This window comes from Xyrauchen texanus, chromosome 13 (genome assembly GCF_025860055.1).
Source record: "Xyrauchen texanus isolate HMW12.3.18 chromosome 13, RBS_HiC_50CHRs, whole genome shotgun sequence".
Classification (NCBI taxonomy): domain Eukaryota; kingdom Metazoa; phylum Chordata; class Actinopteri; order Cypriniformes; family Catostomidae; genus Xyrauchen; species Xyrauchen texanus.
Window position 1 is genome coordinate 43,375,332 of NC_068288.1, and position 23,936 is coordinate 43,399,267.

At 40.5% G+C, this 23,936-nt stretch overlaps 1 protein-coding gene across 1 annotated transcript in view; it reads right to left on the bottom strand.

Moving 5' to 3' along the window:
• LOC127654421 (voltage-dependent calcium channel subunit alpha-2/delta-2-like) overlaps positions 1 to 23,936 on the bottom strand; it is a 282,058-nt gene that overhangs the window by 17,672 nt on the left and 240,450 nt on the right. Inside the window, exons 14-16 of the mRNA XM_052141606.1 lie at positions 19,395 to 19,444; positions 3,046 to 3,135; positions 2,162 to 2,227 (exon numbers count right to left, since the gene is read on the bottom strand). Of these exons, the coding sequence (XP_051997566.1) occupies positions 2,162 to 2,227; positions 3,046 to 3,135; positions 19,395 to 19,444 (206 nt within the window). The remainder of the gene's footprint in view (positions 1 to 2,161; positions 2,228 to 3,045; positions 3,136 to 19,394; positions 19,445 to 23,936) is intronic.

The window sequence follows — 23,936 nt, forward strand, 5'->3', positions numbered from 1 at the left end:
AAACCCTGACTGTATATTTGTAAAAAAAAATGTTTTACATTTTATTTCTGTTTTGGCAACATTGTGAAAATGTGTAATTTATGTGTCAATATCAGCACCAAACGGAATTAAGTAAATAAAAAAAAATAATTAATTCATTAAATATACTTATTTATATTTATGTTTGTTATATTTATATTCATATCAAGTTTGTTTATTTGTATATTTATATTATATAAATACATTTGTAATTATATATGTATACACAGTATATACACTCACCTAAAGGATTATTAGGAACACCATACTAATACTGTGTTTGACCCCCTTTCGCCTTCAGAACTGCCTTAATTCTACGTGGCATTGATTCAACAAGGTGCTGAAAGCATTCTTTAGAAATGTTGGCCCATATTGATAGGATAGCATCTTGCAGTTGATGGAGATTTGTGGGATGCACATCCAGGGCACGTAAGCTCCTGTTCCACCACATCCCAAAGATGCTCTATTGGGTTGAGATCTGGTGACTGTCGGGGCCATTTTAGTACAGTGAACTCATTGTCATGTTCAAGAAACCAATTTGAAATGATTCGAGCTTTGTGACATGGTGCATTATCCTGCTGGAAGTAGCCATCAGAGGATGGGTACATGGTGGCCATAAAGGGATGGACATGGTCAGAAACAATGCTCAGGTAGGTCGTGGCATTTAAACGATGCCCAACTGGCACTAAGGGGCCTAAAGTGTGCCAAGAAAACATCCCCCACACCATTACACCACCACCACCAGCCTGCACAGTGGTAACAAGGCATGATGGATCCATGTTCTCGTTCTGTTTACGCCAAATTCTGACTCTACCATCTGAATGTCTCAACAGAAATCGAGACTCATCAGACCAGGCAACATTTTTCCAGTCTTCAACTGTCCAATTTTGGTGAGCTCTTGCAAATTGTAGCCTCTTTTTCCTATTTGTAGTGGAGATGAGTGGTACCCGGTGGGGTCTTCTGCTGTTGTAGCCCATCCGCCTCAAGGTTGTGCGTGTTGTGGCTTCACAAATGCTTTGCTGCATACCTCGGTTGTAACGAGTGGTTATTTCAGGCAAAGTTGCTCTTCTATCAGCTTGAATCAGTCGGCCCATTCTCCTCTGACCTCTAGCATCAACAAGGCATTTTCGCCCACAGGACTGCCGCATACTGGATGTTTTTCCCTTTTCACACCATTCTTTGTAAACCCTAGAAATGGTTGTGCGTGAAAATCCCAGTAACTGAGCAGATTGTGAAATACTCAGACTGGCCCGTCTGGCACCAACAACCATGCCACGCTCAAAATGGCTTAAATCACCTTTCTTTCCCATTCTGACATTCAGTTTGGAGTTCAGGAGATTGTCTTGACCAGGACCACACCCCTAAATGCATTGAAGCAACTGCCAAGTGATTGGTTGATTAGATAATTGCATTAATGAGAAACTGAACAGGTGTTCCTAATAATCCTTTAGGTGAGTGTACAGTATATGTATATTATTGCAAATGTATTTATATATAATATATACTGTATATTACGTTTAACCGAACAGAGTAAAAAAATATTAAATAATATATAAATCAATAAAATAGATTTAAAGTAAAAATTGTTGTTGTTTTTTATTGTTATTTTATGATTTAATATAATTGGAGTGGTGCTTGCCTGTCCAGAACTTGTTTCATGTCAAAGCATTAAACTGTAACTAATAAACAGGAAAAGAGAAATGCATTTTGAACATAAAAAATTAAACACTTTCACTTTTACAATAAACAAGGTGTTGTCACATAAAACACGTGTGAATCTACAATGATTCTACAGTGAAAACAGGAAGCATCCAGCAAGAATTAAATATCATGTATGTGCTTTTTAGGTTGAGCTGCAAATTAAACTTCACACTGAACTTTGAATAATAATCAAATGCCCTTGTGTGTCTTCAATGTCAAGCCTTAAGCTAAACTTATTCAATATCCATTCAACATGATTATGAAAAATGCCCCTCTCAAACGGTTTGTCAATGTCAACTAGAGAACATGTTAAGAATTGAAACTGGAACGTGATCGCACTAATAATGCAATAATGCCATAACGCAACATTTGTATAACGCTGCAGGGTACACATGAAACAAATTACAAGCAGTTAATTTACAGGAAGCAGTTCACGTCTTACTTTCGAGTCCCCATCAGCCGTGAGATTGAAGACTGGCATTGTTCCGGTAATGACGAGACCTAAACCCTGTAGAAAACAAATATGGAAATATATAATGCTTATATGTGGTATTATTGTGAACAAAAACTGACTTCTAACAATACACTGCACACATTAATAAAAGAGCCTCATATAAACTGCAGCATGGAGATGACCAATTTGTACTGGAAGCTGCAGAGATGAAAACACATTTAAATTTGTTTGTTCTGGAAAGAAAACAAAATCACAGCCAGTGGCTATAACTAACAATACACAACACAATCAATTCGAAATCAACAAACAAATAGATGTGTGTGTGTGTGTGTGTGTTTATGCTAATAATAATCATTACTATTTTTCAAACATAGTTTTACATTATTTTTATATAAAGAAATACTATGTGAAAACTCTGAAACTCTGTGCAGATTTAAATCTTTAACAAGTCAATTATTGCATTTTTAACATTGCTTTCAAAAACGGTTCATGGCTCATTTCCAGTTGACAATAATAAGTTCAGTGAGTGGGCTGAGGGGGCGTTGCTCCCATAGATTTTCCTTGTGCCCCCCCCCCCAGACACCTCTGACACTCCCTACCGGTCCAAAGAGACAACCACTTGTCCACCCTAAAGAGCAAGATGCATTTTGAAAAGTTTAAGTTGTTGACACGGCATCTAAAATAACAGGCGCTCGCACACGAGATGCTAAAAAATACATGCCGCAACAGTCTAGCACATGTTTATATAATGCAGACGGACCACAATGCGTTTGGTGTGAATGGCCCCTTGTCCTAGCCATTGGCCATATTTGAAAATACAGTATAAGATGCACATTTGTGAAGTCATTGATAATGACGATAGACTTCCTTACCAGAGCGTCCTGGTAAACGTTGGTCCACTGCACCTGTTTTGCCCGTTCGCCTGCCAACACCATCGGCCGACTCAGAACATCCAAGTATTCCTGATAATGACAACAAACACAAATAATAGAATGCATTAAAAAATTATAGTATTCCACCACCACATACACAGAACTATCACTAACAACAACACACAAGCAATACTGCACGTAGCTCAATGCCTGACACTGCAGCCAGGAATCCCACACCTCTCTCTGTCATACATCACACAACACTGATTCACCACTCCATTACATAAAGAACGCTGGTAAAAGTGGTTGCCCGAGGGGCCAGTAAAGCCCGCTGCATTGAGGCCATCCCAGCCGTAACAAATCAACATAAAGCAGCTATTAAAGTATATTACAGCTGTTCGAAAGCACATTCCCGGTCTGGAGGGGTAGGGGTGGTCTGTGACAGTAAGCACACGCTTATACAGCATTCTAGATGGTTTGTAGCTGTGCTATTAGGGATGCAGTGCTTCAGGTTCTCTTCATAAGCTATCAATTGACAAACAGTGACAAATTAAAACAAATGTATCGCTTTGAAGTCAACATAAAAAATAAAATGCTACCCATATCGTGAGTGATACAAGATTTTTAATGAGAAACAAATGCCACCACTCTTAATTTGTGTATTGGGCTTAACAGAATTTAATTTTAATAAAAAGGTCTTTTGTTTTTTTGCAAAGGCTAATTTCATAGCTAACACAAAAATAAATGTTTTTTATAATATTTTCACAGTTTCATGTAATTTGGGAAAATTACAGCTTGATTGGAAATGATGGCCAATATTAAAATCTTTTGCTCACATGTGATATTTACCTTGATTTTTATTTGTTTTCTTTAAATATCACTTGTCTTATATTACATCTCAAGCATGCTCGGTGACACTTTTGTCCACTTGGTTAACAAGCAGGGTTGGACTGGCATACCGGGCATGTTCCCGGTGGGCCGATGCTCTTTGGGGCCATCGGGAGAACCGAGCGGGCTGGTGGGTCAGCTGCAAAATGGGCCGAATGGGCTGCGATAAGCTAAAATGAGCCGGCGCATTATGCAGAACGGACCACAAAATGGTGCCGCAATATGCAGAAAAGGCCAGCCAACCCCCCCACACACACCCCGCTCAACTACTTTTGGGCCAGTTGCTATGTAAAATCCTGGGCCAATTTCTATTCCCAGTCCAGCCCTGTAAACAAGCACACTAACTTTGTAAAGGGGAAAATTGTAGGACAGTCTGGTAATTTTTGTTGATAGAGATCTTTGTTTTTTGTTGAAAGTTGACAAAGATCTTTTTCACACAATAAATACTGAAATGGTTTGTTTATTTCACTCTTTGTTTAGATAGTTTTATACATGTAATAATTATTTTTTTAATTACATTTCCATAGTTTATATTGAAAGTCTGGTTCTGGGACAAGCCTAAATCTTCAAAATCTGTACAGCCGTGGCCAGAAATATTGGCAGTAACATAAATTTAGTGTTTCACAAAGTTTTCTGCTTCAGTTGAAAACATCAAGAAAAACATCAAGGACAGACTGAAATTCTGCAGGAAGTACAAGGATTGGACAGCAGAAAAGTTATTTTCTCGGATGAAGCCCCCTTCCAATTGTTTGGGACATCTGGAAAATCGATAGTCCGGAGAAAAAAAGGTGAACGCTACCATGAGTCCTGTGTCTCAGCATCATGAGACCATCCATGTGTGGGGTACCTTTTCATCCAAGGGAGTGAGCTCTTTCACAATTCTGCCCAAAAACAGTGCCATGAATAAAGAATGGTATCAAAACGTCCTGCAAGAGCAACTTCTCCCAACGATCCAGGAGCAATTTGGTGATGATCCGAGCATTTTCCAGCATGATGGAGCACCATGTCACAAGGCAAGAGCAATAATGAAGTGGCTCTGAGATCATTACATTGACATTTTGGATCTGTGGCCAGGCAACTCCCATGGATCTTAATCCCATAGAGAACCTGTGATCAATCCTCAAAAGCGAGTGGACAAGCAGAAGCCCACAAATTGTGATCAAATCAGAGCACTAATAATGCAAGAATGGATCATCATCAGTCAGGATTTGGCCCAGAAGCTGATATCCAGTATGCCAGAGGTTATGAAGAACAATTTTTTGTAGCCACTGTAAATATTGACTCATTGCATAAATTGAGTGTTTTTGCCAATAAAAGCCTTTAAAACTTATGAAATGCTTATCATTGTTTTCCAGTATACCATAGAAACCTGTGAAAAAATTATCTACAAATACTGCAGCAGCAAACTTTGCAAAACACAAAATGTATGTCACTGCCAATAATTTTGGCCATGGCTGTACATAAATGGCACCAAAAATAAATTATGAAGGCTGGTAAAAAGTTTTCAAATATTTTTAATGAAAGAATAAAGATGATATCTGCTTGTTTAATAAAATTAAAAAGACAATTTCTTGTTAATTTCATGTCACAAGTCGTGCACATGACGTGCAAGTGACCAGGCATTTATTGAGAAAGAAAACAAGGTAGTTTTGTTAAGATTTCATGTTGACTAAAGTAGGACAAAGGAGAAATAAATCAAATCGACATGAGGCAGAGAAATTCATTTCATATGATGTATACCATACAGTACATACACAATTTCAACATAACACTTGTGGTTTCACAGTGGATGAGTAAACAGGTTTAACGCTATATTTTGTACATGCAATCTAATTGAAGACCAGACCTTCGTAGATAATATATTGTGTGCGAGAAAGCCACTAACTTGTATAGCCGCAGCATTAGGCCACTATTATTTCTCGCTAGAACACGGAAGTGCTGACAAGCGTAACCTATTCTATTATTAGCTCGCTAAAACACCGTTTGACGCGCCGCGGGGACACATTTCAGTGGAGATGATGACAGGCAGACCTTTTCACATGGGTGGAAGGTAAACAGCAGTAGGCTGGTAATGGGGGGGTCTTTGTGGTACAAGGGGCTACAGAACAGGGACACAGCAGGTCACCAGCACAGATTAGCTTGCAGATTTCTCATCTGTCCGTAAACGTTTATGAACTCAAAGGAGCAACTAAATAATGAACACGCTGCATATTTTCATGATTCACATTATAGTCGGAGGCTTCAGCTTACAAATGCACTCATTAAATTATAAACAGGTAGAGGTGTAAAAGAAGGTAAGACAGCTGTGTCCTCTGTTTTCTCCATTTCAGTATACTCGCATAATTGAATCATAGCTTCAGATCACAGTAAATGTTGGAGTACTTATTATTAAATACTATTATTTCTGTGTACAATTAAAACATATTAAAATAATATATAAAAATATGTTCTTACAGAGGTCTTTAGAATTCTTTTTTAACTTTTGTAATGCATATATTATAGTGTGAGTGGCTATACTATACATACAGTGCATTCATAAAGTATTCAGACCCCTTTTTCACATTTTGTTATGGTGCAGTCTTATGGTAAAATGCTTAAATTTCCCCCCACATCAATCTACACTACATACCCTATAATGTCAAAGCAAATTTTTTTATAAAAATTAAACATTAAATATCACATTGACATAAGTATTCAGACCCTTTGCTATGACACTTGCAATTGAGTTCAGGTGCATCCAATTTCTCTGGATCATCTTTGAGATGTTTCTACACTTTGATTGGTGTACACCTGTGGCAAATTCAATTGATTGGACATGATCTGGAAAGGCACACACCTGTCTAAATAAGGTCTCACAGCTGAAAATGCATATCAGAACAAAAATCAAGCCATGAGTTCAAAGGAACTGCCTGCAGAGCTCAGAGACAGGATTGTGTTGAGGCACAGATCTGGGGAAGGCTACAAAAAATGTCAGCTGCTTTGAAGGTTCCTAAGAGCACAGTGGCCTCCATAATTCTAAAATGGAAGAAGTTTGGCGCAACCAGGACTCTTCCTGCCGGGCAAACTGAGCAATCGGTAGAGAATGGCCTTGGTAAGAGAGGTGACCAAGAACCCAATGGTCACTCTGGTTGAGCTCCAGAGATCATGTGTGGAGATGAAACTTACAACCATCACTGCAAAGCTCCATCGATCTGGGCTTTATGTCAGAGTGACCAGATGGAAGCCTCTCCTCAGTGCAAGACACAAAAAGCACCTAAAGGACGCTCAGACTGTGAGAAACAAGATTCTCCGGTCTGATGAAACGAAGATTGACCTGTTTGACCTCACTTTCAAGTGTCATGTCCGGAGGAAACCAGGCACTGCTCATCACCTGCACATTACAATCCCAAAGGTGAAGCATGGTGGTTGTAGCATCATCATGTGAGGGTGTTTTTCAGCGGCAGGGACTGGGGACTGGTCAGGGTTGAAGGAAAGCTGAACACAGCAAAATACAGAGATATCCTTAATGAAAACCTGGTCCAGAGTGCTCAGGACCTCAGACCGGGCAGAAGGTTCACCTTCCAACAGGACAATGATCCTAAGCACACAGCCAAGAATGCCCTTAAGTGGCCTAGCCAGTGCCCGGATTTGAACCCAATCAAACATCTCTGGAGAGACCTGAAAATGGCTGTCCACCGACGGTCCCCATCCAACCTGACAGGGCTTGAGAGGATCTGCAGAGGAGAATGGCAGTAACTCCCCAAATCCAGGTGTGCAAAGCTTGTTGCATCATACACAAAAAGACTTGAGTCTGTAATCGCTGCCAAAGTGCTTCAAATAAGGGTCTGAATACTTATGTTAATGTGATATTTCAGTTTTTTCTTTTTAATAAATTTGCAAAATTATCAGTTTTTTTGCTTTACCAATATGGGGTATGGAGTGTAGATTGATGTGAAATATATATATATATATATATATATATAAAAAAGCATTTTAGCATCAGGCTGCAACATAAAATGTAGGGGTCTGAATACTTTCTGAATGTACTGTACATGGGTGTTTATCACTGATATATACACTCACTTAAAGGATTATTAGGAACACCTGTTCAATTTCTCATTAATGCAATTATCTAATCAACCAATCACATGGCAGTTGCTTCAATGCATTTAGGGGTGTGGTCCTGGTCAAGACAATCTCCTGAACTCCAAACTGAATGTCAGAATGGGAAAGAAAGATGATTTAAGCAATTTTGAGCGTGGCATGGTTGTTGGTGCCAGACGGGCCGGTCTGAGTATTTCACAATCTGCTCAGTTACTGGGATTTTTACCACAACCATTTCTAGGGTTTACAAAGAATGGTGTGAAAAGGGAAAAACATCCAGTATGCGGCAGTCCTGTGGGCTGAAAATGCCTTGTTGATGCTAGAGGTCAGAGGAGAATGGGCCGACTGATTCAAGCTGATAGAAGAGCAACTTTGCCTGAAATAACCACTCGTTACAACCGAGGTATGCAGCAAAGCATTTGTGAAGCCACAACACGCACAACCTTGAGGCGGATGGGCTACAACAGCAGAAGACCCCACCGGGTACCACTCATCTCCACTACAAATAGGAAAAAGAGGCTACAATTTGCAAGAGCTCACCAAAATTGGACAGTTGAAGACTGGAAAAATGTTGCCTGGTCTGATGAGTCTCGATTTCTGTTGAGACATTCAGATGGTAGAGTCAGAATTTGGCGTAAACAGAACGAGAACATGGATCCATCATGTCTTGTTACCACGGTGCGGGATGGTGGTGGTGGTGTAATGGTGTGGGGGATGTTTTCTTGGCACACTTTAGGCCCCTGAGTGCCAATTGGGCATCGTTTAAATGCCACGGCCTACCTGAGCATTGTTTCTGACCATGTCCATCCCTTTATGGCCACCATGTACCCATCCTCTGATGGCTACTTCCAGCAGGATAATGCACCATGTCACAAAGCTTGAATCATTTCAAATTGGTTTCTTGAACATGACAATGAGTTCACTGTACTAAAATGGCCCCCACAGTCACCAGATCTCAACCCAATAGAGCATCTTTGGGATGTGGTGGAAAGGGAGCTACGTGCCCTGGATGCAGAGATGTATAGTAACGAAGTCGAACTACTTCACTACTGTACTTAAGTACTAAAAGGCTGTATCTGTACTCTACTAGAGTATTATTTTTTTCTCCTACTTCCACTTTTACTTCAGTACATATTTTCGATGAGTTTAATACTTTTACTCCGATAAATTTTTTTATGTGCTGCATCGTTACTCGTTATTATAAAATGTTACGAATCAATCATTACAAACCCACATTATCACTGCCAGAGCGGTAGATGGCTCTGTCACCAGGTTTGTTCATGAAGCTGGCTCATCATTGAGCGAATCAAGCGATCAAGGATACCGCCATTAGCAACTATAAGTTGCTAATGGCTTGTTAGAGCTGTGTTGGCTACATGCATTTTGTGATACATGTAGACTAGGCCAATTTGTGACCACATTTCTCTTCTGACTTTTTTGGTAATGAAACCAAAGTGCTGACAAATTATGGTGGATAACTGACTTTAATTGAATTAATTTAGCTTTTATCAATAGTGTGTCAGCAGTTATTACACTCACCTATAATGTTACTCATGGTATAATTCTGTGAAGGTAAAACTATATATTTTTTGTCTCTTTTCAGAGCAAACATAACTGCCACTTGAGTAGTTACGAGGAACTCACATCTACAAAGCGAAAGAAGAAGGCTGCGATTCCCTCCCCCTCCATCAAGCAGCCCACATTAATGGGTAGCTGGACTACGATGCCCCAGAGATTTATCGACAAGGCAATCATGAAGTTTGTTGTCCAAGGACTTCAGCCTTTCAACATTGTAGAGCAAGAAGCTTTCCGCGACTTTGTGTTAGACCTGGTCCCAAATAACAAAATAATGACATGAATCACACTCACATCTATGATTGATGATGCTGCCAAACAGATGAAGATCAAGATTACTGAGGCCATGAAAACTGTTGACCACATCGCAACAACCACTGACTGCTGGTCAGCCAGGCGCCGTAGTTTCATTGGGGTCACGGCTCACTGGATTGACCCCGAAAGTTTAAAAAGGTGCTCAGTGGCCCTGGCCTGTAAAAGATTAAGAGGCTCTCACACTTTCGACCTTCTGGCAAATGCACTTAATGATATCCATGCTGAGTATGAAATTCGGGGGAAGATAGTCAGAACAACAATGGACAATGGCTCCAACTTCATCAAAGCCTTCAAAGTCTTCGGTGAAGATGGAAATAACAATGCTGGTGCTCTAGTTCAGGAGGAAGAGGAGGACGAAGAAGAAGCAGACAAAGATGAGGAGGAGGTAGAGTTTGTCGATGTATCTTCACTTTTGGATGAGGATGATGGTTTTGAGTTCCAGCTCCCGAAACACCAGCGTTGTGCATGCCACATTCTAAACCTAATAGCCACTGCCGATGCCAGCAAGGCAGTGTCTGCCTTGTAAGTGTCCAATGACGCGTACAAGAAATTATGCTACTCAACATTTGGCAATGCACTTTGGAATAAGTGTTCAAGATCCTCAATAGCAGCTGAAACTGTGGAAGATGCTTGCTCCCTCCAGCTTGTGCGACCAAATGCAACAAGGTGGAACTCGGTGTTCATGGCTGTGGAGAGACTGCTCAGGATAGTGAAAGAAAAGGGAGAGGCAACAATGAGAGTTTTCTGCACAGATTTGAAGGTTCCAATGTAAGTTTAAAAATGTTTCATATGGCACTCTTTCTGTCAAACTCAATTCTGGTCCATATTGTCTACTTGTAAAACATTGAATTGAATGATTAACATTGAATGATGAACTCACTATCATTACATGATATCCAAAATGCATTCTTATTGCATGATATCATGCATTATCATTGCATGATAATGATCCGATCATTTAGCAATGCTGTTTTTTTTTGTCTCTTGCTGTTATATATATTATTGTCTCTTATTCTTGTCTTCATCACAGGTTTAATCCAGCTGAACTTGCATTCCTGGCAGAGTATGCTGCTGTTATGACTCCAGTCGCCCCAGCAACTAACATTTGGCAAGCTGAAACCAATGTCCAGATGGGGTGGCTGCTTCCAACCGTCAAGCTCCTGAAAATCAAGCTGAACAGGATCAAGCTACCACTGAAGTACTGCAAGTCGCTTGTGGATGCCTTGCAGGTGGGCATTGAGGATCGCTTTGGCCCTATGTTGGAAGACCCAGTGCTGGTGGCCGCTGCTATTCTGCTTCCAAAATTCAAGACAAATTGGACACAGGAAGATGAGACAATCAAAATAGGTAAGAAATAATAGTGTATGAGTGCATTATGTGTGTATTTTACCAATTTGCAATCACGAGTCACACATATTACCGCTCAAAAGTTTGGGATTACTTTGAATTTTCTTTTTTTTTAATGGAAACACACACGAGCTTGTCCTGCATAGAAAATATAGCAAACATACCTATAAACAGGGCATTATGATGTTAGAGTATGAAATTATGATTTTAATGGAAATTATGTCTTTATATTTCAAACACTGCCTTCATCAAAAAAGCCACCTTTTGCCGCATTTACAGCCTGGCAGACCATAGACATTATAATTTTCAATTTTTCTAGATGACCTGATGGTACCCCAGACTATCTCCACCATGCTTGATAGACAGCTTAAAGCATTGGTCTTGCGTCTGAGGTGGTGAAATTGTAGATCTGTATAGAGTGAAAAGGGGTCTTGAAGGTAGGCTACTAAACCCACGTCATGCCATACCCTGCGGACAGCACTCAGTTGGGGCCAGTTTCCTAACCCCCAATCAAGTGCTGTCCACAAAGTATTGTGTGGGTATGGGAGCCTTCCTCCTTAGCCTAGTAGTATGGCAGCCAAGCCTTCCTGTCTAAGGTCTGCCAGACTGTAAATGCTGCAAAAGGTGGCTTTTTGTTTAAGGGAATTATTTAAAGTATAGAGTCGTCATTTCCATTAAAATCATTCTCTTACTGATAATGTTATCATGTCAAATCTGTGGTTACTGTCATGATGGGTTGAAACTATTATTGTTTATAGAACACTCTTATATTTCAGGAATGGACTATATCAAACGACGCATTGAAGACCCCTCGTTGCAGTCCGGTGAGGTCAACAGGTCCAGCTCATCCGATGAGGACGACTTCTTTTCTGGCATGCAGGGTTCGAAGGCACAAGACGGCATCAAACAGCTAGATGCATACTTGTCCTGTTCAGCAGATAACATGGACTTGCTCAAGTCTTTTCCAGCTGTGTGCAAGTTGTCTGTTAAGTTAAACACACCCCTTCCAGCATCAGCAGCCTGCGAGTGGCTTTTTAGTATCGCAGGATTAGTCTTTAGCCCTAGAAGAGCGAGACTGAATACATTAAATTTTGAAAACCAACTACTTTTGAGGATAAACAAAAGGTTTCTAACTTCCTAAATATGACTGCTTTATGCATACCAGTTTAAGAAGGGAATAAGCTGTGCATAAAAAAAAACACAAGCAGGGAAGAGAGGGGAGGGATGCTTTAAAGGGGGAAGGGCATCCTTAATCTGTTTTTGTTTACAAAGAGTTAATCTCAGTGTTAGGTGCTCTAATCACTTTTGTTTTTACATAAGAAATACTTGAATGTGGCCTACTGGCCTTTGAGATCTTTAGTTGCCCTAACAAGTTGAGGATGAAAAGTAAATGTGTAACTTCCAAAAAATGATTGCTTTATGCACACTAGTTTAAGAAGGGAATAAGCTGTGCATAAAAAAAAACACAAGCAGGGAAGAGAGGGGAGGGATGCTTTAAAGGGGGAAGGGCATACTTGATCTGTTTTTGTATACAAAGAGTTAAGCTCAGTGTTTTTAGGTGCTCTAATCACTTTTGTTTTTACATAAGAAATACTTGAATGTGGCCACTTTGGCCTACTGGCTAAACATTTTAAATAAACAATATGATGTTCAAACTTTTGACTGCTTTCTTTAATAAATACATAACACAATACTTGTACTTTTACTTTCAGTACTTGAGTAGTACATTTTAAAATAAACTACTTGCAATACTTAAGTACAAAAATTGTTGAATACTTTAGTACTTCCACTTAAGTATGGTGCTTAGAGAAGAACTTCAACTTCTACTCAAGTCACTTTTTTGATAGAGCACTTGTACTTTTACTCAAGTCTGGGACTCTAGTAATTTATACATCTCTGCCTGGATGTGCATCCCACAAATCTCCATCAACTGCAAGATGCTATCCTATCAATATGGGCCAACATTTCTAAAGAATGCTTTCAGCACCTTGTTGAATCAATGCCACGTAGAATTAAGGCAGTTCTGAAGGCGAAAGGGGGTCAAACACAGTATTAGTATGGTGTTCCTAATAATCCTTTAGGTGAGTGTATACATGTTGAACTGGATCGCTCAAAAAATGGTAAATAGCCAGCACAAGTTGAAGCGACCTGAAGTGTTTCGAGCGCCCATCTTGGTATGCCCAAACTTTCATAGAGCAGCAATGACTGACCACCGTCACCATCTCTGACTTGCGGATATGACCATTGCATTTCACCCTCTAGATTTAGAGCGCATTGGGAATTCAAAATTGGGGAGAAAAGGGGAGGAAAAAAAAAGAAACAGGAAAAATTCCTGACTTTAAATCAATAAATAATTGCACGTGCAGGACCTTCGCATTATAGGGACGTACATGCAGATTTCAGATATAAAATCGGTTGTATCTGAAATCGGGTAAAAAATGTTTTACTCCCTGAAACGAGATGATTTCCTATTAAGTCAATTGGGACATTGGAATGTTTGTGCATAGCAATATGGCGGCGCAGTGGCTTCACTTATTTGATGTCAAAAGCAATCAATTACATTTTTGGCAATTTCATGTCCCAGGGGTTGATTTTCTTTTTCCTTTGTGTGAAAATGATTTCTATGAAAACTAATTTTGAAAATATATCTGTCCCTTTCATTAACTGTTTATGCCATCATTTCCACCACACCAAATTTTTTTGCAATGCCCCCGGACCACAATAAGGAAGATTCCTGAGAAATGCAAGCTTGTAGTACCACCCGTTTACTCCAGAGGGCAGTAAGTGAAACTTCAGCTGTGTGGTAACAGACACGCAGTTTATACAGTGAAGAAAACAACCATCCAGCAGACAGAACAACACAAACATGCATTACGTTCTTGCATTCAAAACACTTGGAGCGCAAATCCGAACTAAGAGATCTCAATATGTGTTCCAAGTATTAAACTATATTTAACTTGATACATGCATCCATCCATCCATCCATCCATCCATCTCTCAACCGCTTATCCGAAGTCGGGTCGCGAGGGCAGCTGCTCCAGCAGGGGGCCCCAAACTTCCCTATCCCGAGCCACATTAACCAGCTCTGACTGGGGGACCCCGAGGTGTTCCCAGGCCAGTGTGGAGATGTAATCTCTCCACCTAGTCCTGGGTCTTCCCCGAGGCCTCCTCCCAGCTGGACGTGCCTGAAACACCTCCCTAGGGAGGCGGCCAGGGGGCATCCTTACCAGATGCCCAAACCACCTCAACTGACTCCTTTCAATGCAAAGGAGCAGCGGCTCTTCTCCGAGCTCCTCACAGATGACTGAGCTCCTCACCCTATCTCTAAGGGAGAAGCCCGCCACCCTTCTGAGGAAGCCCATTTCGGCCGCTTGTACTCGCGACCTAGTTCTTTCGGTCATGACCCAACCTTCATGACCATAGGTGAGGGTAGGAACAAAAACTGACCGGTAGATCGAGAGCTTTGCCTTTCGGCTCAGCTCTCTTTTCGTGACAACGGTGCGATAGAGCGAGTGCAATACCGCACCCGCTGCCCCGATTCTCAGGCCAACCTCCTGCTCCATTGTCCCCTCATTCGTGAACAAGACCCCGAGGTACTTGAACTCCTTCACTTGGGGCAAAACCTCATTCCCTACCTGGAGTACGCACTCCATCGGTTTCCTGCTGAGAACCATGGCCTCAGATTTAGAGGTGCTAATCCTCATCCCAGCTGCTTCACACTCGACTGCCAAGCGATCCAGTGAGAGCTGAAGGTCACGGACCGATGATGACATGAAGACAACATCATCTGCAAAAAGCAGCGATGAGATCCCCAGCCCACCGAACCGCACACCTTCCCCATCCCAACTACGCCTCGATATCCTGTCCATGAATATCACAAACAGGATTGGTGACAAAGCGCAGCCTTGGCGGAGACCAACCCCACACATGGAATGAACTCGACTTCGTGCCGAGGACCCGGACACAGCTCTCGCTTTGGACGTACAGGGATTGGATCGCCCTAAGAAGGGACCCCCCACCCCGTACTCCCAGCAGCACCTCCCACAGTCTCTCCCGGGGACCCGGTCATACGCCTTCTCCAGATCCACAAAACACATGTAGACCGGATGGGCATACTCCCAGGCCCCCTCCAGGATCCTTGCAGAGTAAAGATCTGGTCCGTCGTTCCACGGCCAGGACGAAAACCGCATTGTTCCTCTTCAATCCGAGGTTCGACAATCGGCCGAACCCTCCTCTCCAGCACCTTGGAGTAAACTTTACCAGGGAGGCTGAGAAGTGTGATATCCCTGTAGTTGGCACACACTCTCTGATCCCCCTTTTGAAGAGGGGAACCACCACCCCGTTCTGCCACTCCTTAGGCACTGTCCCAGATTTCCACGCTAATGTTGAAGAGGCGTGTCATCCATGACACTCCCTCCACATCCAAAGCTTTCAGCATTTCTGGTCGGATCTCATCAATCCCGGGGCTTTGCCACTGCGGAGTTGTTTGACTACCTCAGTGACCTCCCCAGGAAATAGAATCTGATACCCCATCAGCTTCCGGCTCTGCCTCTACCATAGAGGGCGTGTTGGGATTTAGGAGTTCTTCAAAGTGTTCCTTCCACCGCCCAATAACCTCCTCGGTTGAGGTCAACGGCGTCCCATCTTTGCTGTATACAGCTTGGATGGTTCCCCGTTTCCCCCTCCTAAGGTGGCGGACGGTTTTCCAGAAGCACTTTGGTGCGGACCGAAAGTCCTTCTCCATGGCTTCTCCGAACTTTTCCCACACCCACTGCTTTGCCTCCCTCACAGCCGAGGCCGCAGCACTTCGGGCCTGTCGGTACCTTGCAACTGCCTCCGGAGACCTCCGGGACAACAACTCCCGGAAGGCCTCTTTCTTCAGTCGGACGGCTTCCCTGACCACCAGTGTCCACCACGGTGTTCGAGGGTTACCACCCCTTGCGGCACCTAAAACCTTGAGGCCGCAGCTCTCCACCGCGGCTTCGGCAATGGAAGCTTTGAACATTGCCCACTCCGGTTCAATGTCCCCAACCTCCGCAGGGATGCCTGAAAAGCTCCGCCGAGGTGTGAGTTGAAGATCTCATGCGGACAGGGACCCCCTCCAAACGTTCCCAGTTCACCCGCACTACTCGCTTGGGTTTCCCAGGTCTGTCCAGAGTCTTTCCCCACCCCCTGACCCAACTCACCACCAGATGGTGATCGGTTGACAGCTCTGCCCCTCTCTTCACCCGAGTGTCCAAAACATATGGCCTCAGATCCGACGACACGATTACAAAATCGATCATCAACCGTCGGCCTAGGGTGCTCTGGTACCACGTACACTTATGAGCATCCTTATGTTCGAACATGGTGTTTGTTATAGATAATCCATGACTAGCACAGAAGTCTAATAACAAACATCCACTTGAGTTCAGATCAGGGAGGCCGTTCCTCCCAATCACGCCTTTCCAGGTGTCCCTGTCATTTCCCACGTGTGCGTTGAAGTCACCCAGCATCACTATGGAGTCCCCTACTGGGGACCTATTCAGGACTCCATTCAGGGTCTCCAAGAAGGCCGAATACTCTGAACTGCTGTTCGGTGCATATGCACAGACAACAGTCAGAGTTTCCCCCCCCACAACCCGTAGGCGTAGGGAGGCGACCCTCTCGGCCCACCGGGTAAACTCCAATGTAGTGGCGCCAGCCGGGACTCGTGAGTATCCCCACACCTGCCCATCGCCTCACACCCTGGGAAACTCCAGAGAAGAATAGAGTCCATCCCCTATCCAGGAGTACGGATCCAGAGCCAAAACTGTGCGTCGATGTAAGCCCCACCAGATCCAACTGGTAACGCTCCACCTCCCTCACTAGTTCCGGCTCCTTCCCCCCCAGTGAGGTGACATTCCACGTCCCCAGAGCAAGCCTTTGCTGCCCGGGTCTGGTCCGTCGAGGCCCACGGCCTTCACTGCCGCCCATATGGCACAGTGACACAGTGACATAAAAATGTATGTTTATGACGCAATGCACCCGAAACGCTACACAAGCATGTCTGATGCCGATGTACATTGATGGGTCCTTAAACAAGCCCTCATAATATATGTCGAACTGATTGACAAATTTACTTGTGAAATGGATTGCTGTGAACTGTATGCCAATGATTGGTTTATGATCAATAATATGGTTGTAAACAATACATTGTATTCTAAAGCCACTTTGTGTATTATATGTAAATGAGTAACTCTTTTGCCAAAAGAATGTAATGCACTTTAATTATCTGAATATTTTATAATATATATATATATATATATATATATATATATATATATATATATATATATATATATATATATATATATATATATATATATATATATATAAAACTTTTTAATATTTAAAGATGTATAATTACTTAATCATTATATATTGAATTATTGTTATATGAGGGACTTTCTCAGCAAATATTTGTATATGCAATTAATCGCGATTAATTAATCGTGACACCATGTAATTAATTTGATTAAAAATTGTAATCGATTGACAGCCCTAATTTTTATGTATACATACTGTGGAATGTAGTATATAGTATACATTCCATATACTGCAAATATAGTATGAATATGGATAGTATGCTGTTCTGAGTATGGACACTAGCATACTGCTAACTGCACAGTGCGAAGTGAGGTCTTGTGACAACATAGTGGCATAATATTATTTTGAAAAGTTGCATACTGCATACTGTTGAACATGCAATTTAAATATTATATGCTGTATATATAATTTAAATTGTATGTGCAACAGTATGCAGTGTGCAACTTTTCAAAATAATAGTATGCTACAGTGTTGACACAAGACCTCACTTCGTTGCATAGTATCTATACATAATGCAGAATATAGCAAATAGTACACATACCATATTCTGAAAAATAGCATGAGTACATTTTTACATTTTATAAGTACATGTTGCATGCACTGATAAATGTTTTAAAACAATAGTATGCTAGCATAATGTTTTCATTTATGTCTACATACTGCAGAAATAATATGAGTAGTATGGTAGAATGCCATTCCGAACACATCTAAACATTTTCAGAAATATTTTTCAGTGTAGTTGGTGGTTATTTTTGGCATTGTACATCCACAGCTCTCCACTGTAGCAGTATGTGACAGTAGAGGAGGTAGTGGTGAGGTGCACAGGTGTGGCAGCCGCTGCTGTCGATATATTCAGTAATGTGCCCACACCTGTCTCAGGAAGGCTATTAAAATAAATGGCAGTTCTCTGAATTAAAATTACACTCAGACTAATAGAACAGCTGACGGTCTACTCATGCGCCTGATCAGTTTGCCTGCGGGGAGATTAGTCACAGAAAATTCATAAATACGATCACTTAACAATAGTATGCTATTTTGAGATATCCAATTGAATGTCCTAGACAGCAATGAAACTAAATGGAGAAGAAATTTAGACTTTTTCTTTACTTTCTCATTTGTATTTATTTTAGGAATTACAGGAGACACATCTGAATCATCTGAAATGTTGATAGTTCAATGAAATCGAACTGAGAACATTTACCTCTGGGAAGGGAATGGAGGAGAAAGGAATGAATAAAGCAAAACTTGGATTGGAAAAAGAGGGGAACAGATCATATGAAGTGATAGAGTGTCAGAGAGGAGATAAAGAAGAAAGGACGTGACAGGATGAACAGAGGATGCTTTTGGAGAAGAGAGACGTTATTGCAGTGGGTTTAGAGAGCTTCAGTTGCCTCGGGGAAGATGCTGGTGGATAATGAAAACTGTATGGAACTGGATTAGAAAAATCACATACGAAAATATAGAAACGAGAAAGTCTGTATTGCTTTATCTGTTCCACCGTCTTTATAGTTCTGCTCTCTAGCGTGACATATATATTTCTAAATCGAGATAACACCTTCGTAAGTAATTTCAAAGCTCATGAAACATAATGAACTCAGAGTGAACCGGAAAAATGCTTTTGAGCCACTCTTAGCCATGAGGTACAGATGTTTTACCACGGTTAAGGGCTTTTAGGAACTCAACTTTATGTTGTACCTCAACAGCCCTTAACTTGGATAAAACCCACAACACAGAGTTTTGTGGGTTAGTGCTTCCTCTATTGCAATATGCATAAGGTTTAAATCATGACTGACCTGCGTGTTGATTCTGATGGCCCCGATGGAAGGGATCTCAAAGTAATAACCTGTAGAGAAAAAGCAATAAGAGTGTTGGTAATGGTGAAAGACACAAATTAGGCAAGGCAAGATGAGTTTATTTATATAGCAGATTTAATTCAAGATGGTAATTCAAAGTTCTTTCAAATTCAAATAGAGATGATAAAGAAAATACAAGATGCATAAAAATCTATTTTAAAAACAATTAATGTAGTCACTGCCTATGCAGTTTCAAATGAGTCAGTTATGAGGATCCATTGTGGTTAGGATGCTGACTTAGGGGCCGTTCACTCAGAACACGTTTTTGTAGCCATCTGTGCTGCTTACTTGTTTTTCTATGTAAACATGTGCTAGACAAACATCTTTGACTGTTGTGCCACGTCTTGCCAATTGTTTTTTCAGCATCTCGCGCATGAACGGCATGAACGGCACTAATTTTAACATTTAAAAATGTGTCTCAAAACACTTGCATTATGTTCCATTTGTTGTGCTGCTTTTTTAAAACTCGGAATAAGTGGCAGTCTGACCCTGAGCGGCCCCTTAAAAGGTAGCTGTTTATATACACAGTAGAGAGTTTTGTCTGTATGAGTGTGTGTCTCATTGAGTATTCAGAGGCAGCAGTTCAGAGGCTGATTATTGAGAAAGTGGACACACAGATGGGGTCAATACGCCCAGCTCACTGCATTGTTAGAGACAAGAGTGTCTGAACAAAGAGCAGAGAAATCGAGGTGCCATCCACAGAATGTTTAAATCCCAGAAGAAATTCACTGCACACTTAGTTTAATAATTTTAAACCATGATTTTACCTATACATAATTAATATTTACATTACATTCATAATGTTAACCAGAGGGGAACTGGCCCCCACAGTGAGTCTGGTTTCTCCCAAGGTTATTTTTCTCCATTAATCCACATCTTATGGAGTTTTGTGTTCCTTGCCACAGTCGCCTACAGCTTGCTCACTGGGGTTATTAATACAATTATCACTTAATTATTTTTAAACACTATTAAAAATCGTATTTTATCTAAATTACACAATGATGATTAATCGACGTTATAGACATTACAGTTTTATCGTCTGTTAATGCTGATATTCTGTAAAGCTTCTTTGAAACGATGTGTGTTGTGAAAGGCGCTATACAAATAAAATTGACTTGACTTGACTTGAAGCTCAAATCCTTGAGGCATTTTCTCTCTTATTTCTTAAATTAACATGGTAACTTAATTTTTTGTATGGGTTGTGTATTAATGTCATGATGCTTTAAAACTGACCTTACAAAACTAAGGTGCAGAAAATCATTACGTCTACGATAATAAATAAATAAATAAATAAAAAAATAAAAAACTTAAATTGACGGAGTGAGTCAAGCCACATCTAGACATCAAAACATCATAGAGCTTTCTGGATGGGCACTTTGACTTTGGCCAGTATGCAACCACCTACCAACGTCTTGGCAACCACCCTTAACACTCTTGTAACCATATAGCACCATGCTAAAAGCACTCAGTACACCTTTGCATCACCATAGTAACCACATACACAAGACACACACTTGCATTGTGGCAGTGAGTTTTGCACCGCCAAGCACCACATTTTCTCCCAAAAAAAAAAGATTCCTCCTCCGATTCCTCAAAAGCTCCATTAACGATTCTTATTAAAAATTAATATTTGTAAATAAGAAATGCATTTTTACTGTTTACATTTTTACTGCATTTTTACAAGTTACTGCCCTCAGTATTCAGTTGTCAGATGATTTCAAATTTTGACAGATCAGATATAATACATTTGATATAAATTTAATACAATTAATGAAAAGGCCTTTTAATGACTTTACAAAGACTTTTAAGAGGCATAAATGCAATCCAATAATTATTCCTACTGTAATTATATATTTAATAAAAATTATATACAAACAAAACATTTCATTTAATAATTTATTTCTTCCACTGGTCTCACTGTATGTTTCGCGCTGTAGATTCAAAAGAACCGGCTCATAAGAGTAATTTGTTCAGGAATCGGACTACACTAGGCGCGCTGCTGCTGAAGTGCGCAGCAGGAAATCCTGTTTGACTATTTTATTACGGTGTACTACCCACAAAAATACACATTCAAGAACCATTAACGGAGCCGAAAATCACAAAAATCATACTGTTATGGCATTTTTTTTTAAATGGAACCGTTCCAAATAAGAATAATTTATATCACTTATTTAATAATAAAAGAATATAATAATTAAGAATAATTTCTACATTAAAACTCAAATGACGTATAAAAGTTGTACTATAGCTGGTAAAGTTCTAGGCTCAAAGTAAAATACATCTATATTTTTGCCATGCTTAATTTTTTGCACTTGTATACTTGCCCAAATTACACATCTGTCAAGTGCCATAAAACAGGCTGAGAGTGTTTATAGTTAAATGTCATCACAGAGACCTAGACTAAATAACTGATGTTCAGCTTTTTCCTCACACAATGAAGATACTAAAATTATAGCTTAATCAAGAGAGATAAATAAATGAGCATATAAGTAGTATAAAATTATGTAGCAAAATATAATTTCTCAGAATCATTCATCTTAAGTGGTCATCTTAAGCTTTAGCTCTATTGTTTTACAAAAGAGACCGACATGCTTATTATGAATTAATAGTTTTTAATTTGCATATTTTCAAAACAGCTATCGTACGTTTTTCACTAATGCAGTGTAATTATCTCTGGCAATGAAACAGAATCAGAAATCATTCACCTCATGGTTTGGGCTTCACTTAGCATGCCATCATTGCTGTTGGACAATTTCAGGTTGATAACTTCAGTTGCAATATTTGGTGGCTCATTTGAGCTGAAACGGTTATTAATGTCCAGGTAGTGTAGAGCTCAAATCACCGTAGAAACGGTATATATGCACAGCTAAAAAAATGACCCGCATTTATGTATTTTGTTGTTGCTGTTGTTTTCCTAACCAGAGTCTTCTATTAAAGGAATGTTCCCGGTTCAATACATGTTAAGCTAAAATAACAGCATTTGTGACATAATGTCATATATTGTACCAGAATAACATTTGAATAACACTTGTTCCTCGGTTTAAAAAAGGCAACTGCAAATGGCATTTACAATGGAAGACTAGATGGTTCAAAAGCAGAAATGTGCAGTTCATTTTTATTTGATAGCACTTTGGTTTGAGTGGAATATGCCATTTTGTTATGCATTGAATTCTAAAATGAAAAACTGGCAATTCATTTAGAAATATCCCCTATACACTCAATATCACTCTGCATCATAGTCTTTTCTGTTATCCCTTTAAACTAACAAATGCCAGTTCCTTAATTACATCATCCCCCAGAAAGGTACATTTTTTGGAGGGAAAACAACAGCACAAGCATTAGTAAGTATTAACAATGGATTTATTGAATTCTGTAATGGTTTTTGTGATACTAGTTGGTTTGTCTAACTCAGTGGCGGATATTGGCATGGGCGACATGGGCAGTTGTCTAGGGCGGCATCTTGCGCCCCCTCCCCTTTGGGGCTGTTCTCATTTAGAACCCCCCCCCCACACCCACATGTCCACAACTTTGGGTGTGTTCTCATTTAGAATCACATACAGTACAACCCCCCCACCCCCGTTGAAGCGGGTTTCGCCCAGGGCGCCAAACAAGTCTAAAACATTCCATTCTTTTTGATAAAGCTTTACAAGACAGTATAATATAACATTTTCAAAAGAATTTTAAATATGAAAATGTTCTTCATGTTGACACCCTATTGTACATGAACTCTTAAATCCTCGCTGAGCAATGGCTAACTTTTGGTTTCATTCTGTTAATTTTTTTGGCATTATGTAAATCATCTTTAAAGTTATAATTAATAAAGTCTAAGTGTCTTAGCTTGACCAGACCAGCTTAACTTGTATTGAATCCAGCTCATTCCATTAAGGCGACGGCCCCTTAAAATGACTCTAAATTCAAAGGTCCCGATAAAGAAGTCAAATCTAGGGCAGTTAATGAATCAGCAACCATTAAAACATTTAAATCTTTAGAAGTGTATCAAAGTCAAGAAAGTGAAAAAAAAGAGTGTTCAGGAGATGTCTGAGGGTCAAACCAATCAGCAACCTAGAAAGAATCTAATCAAATCAGAGAGTCACCGGGAATCAAAGCGAGTCACATTTGTCTCTGATTCAGCGGCGGCCATATGAGACTTTGTTTGTGCCAGTGGAGTGTGAACAAGGCTCGCTGGGAGACAGCCGGTCGTGTGACAACACACGCTAAGCTGTGTCAAACAAACATGCTGCTCATTGTTGCTGTGAGTCTGATCCCTTGACATGGTCACGATTACAAAAAGCCGGATCCATTTGTGTCAAATCAAACAAAAAAGACGCAGACAATCCGATCCAATCCTCGCCTGTCAAAAAGCGCTTTGCATATTTTCGAAGGTGGAAGCATTTGTTTGCATGCTTGGGTTTGTTTGTTTGTTTTAACTGAGGCAGCGTTCATTTATGAATTTTTAAACTGCGTACAGTGTCGTACATGTAT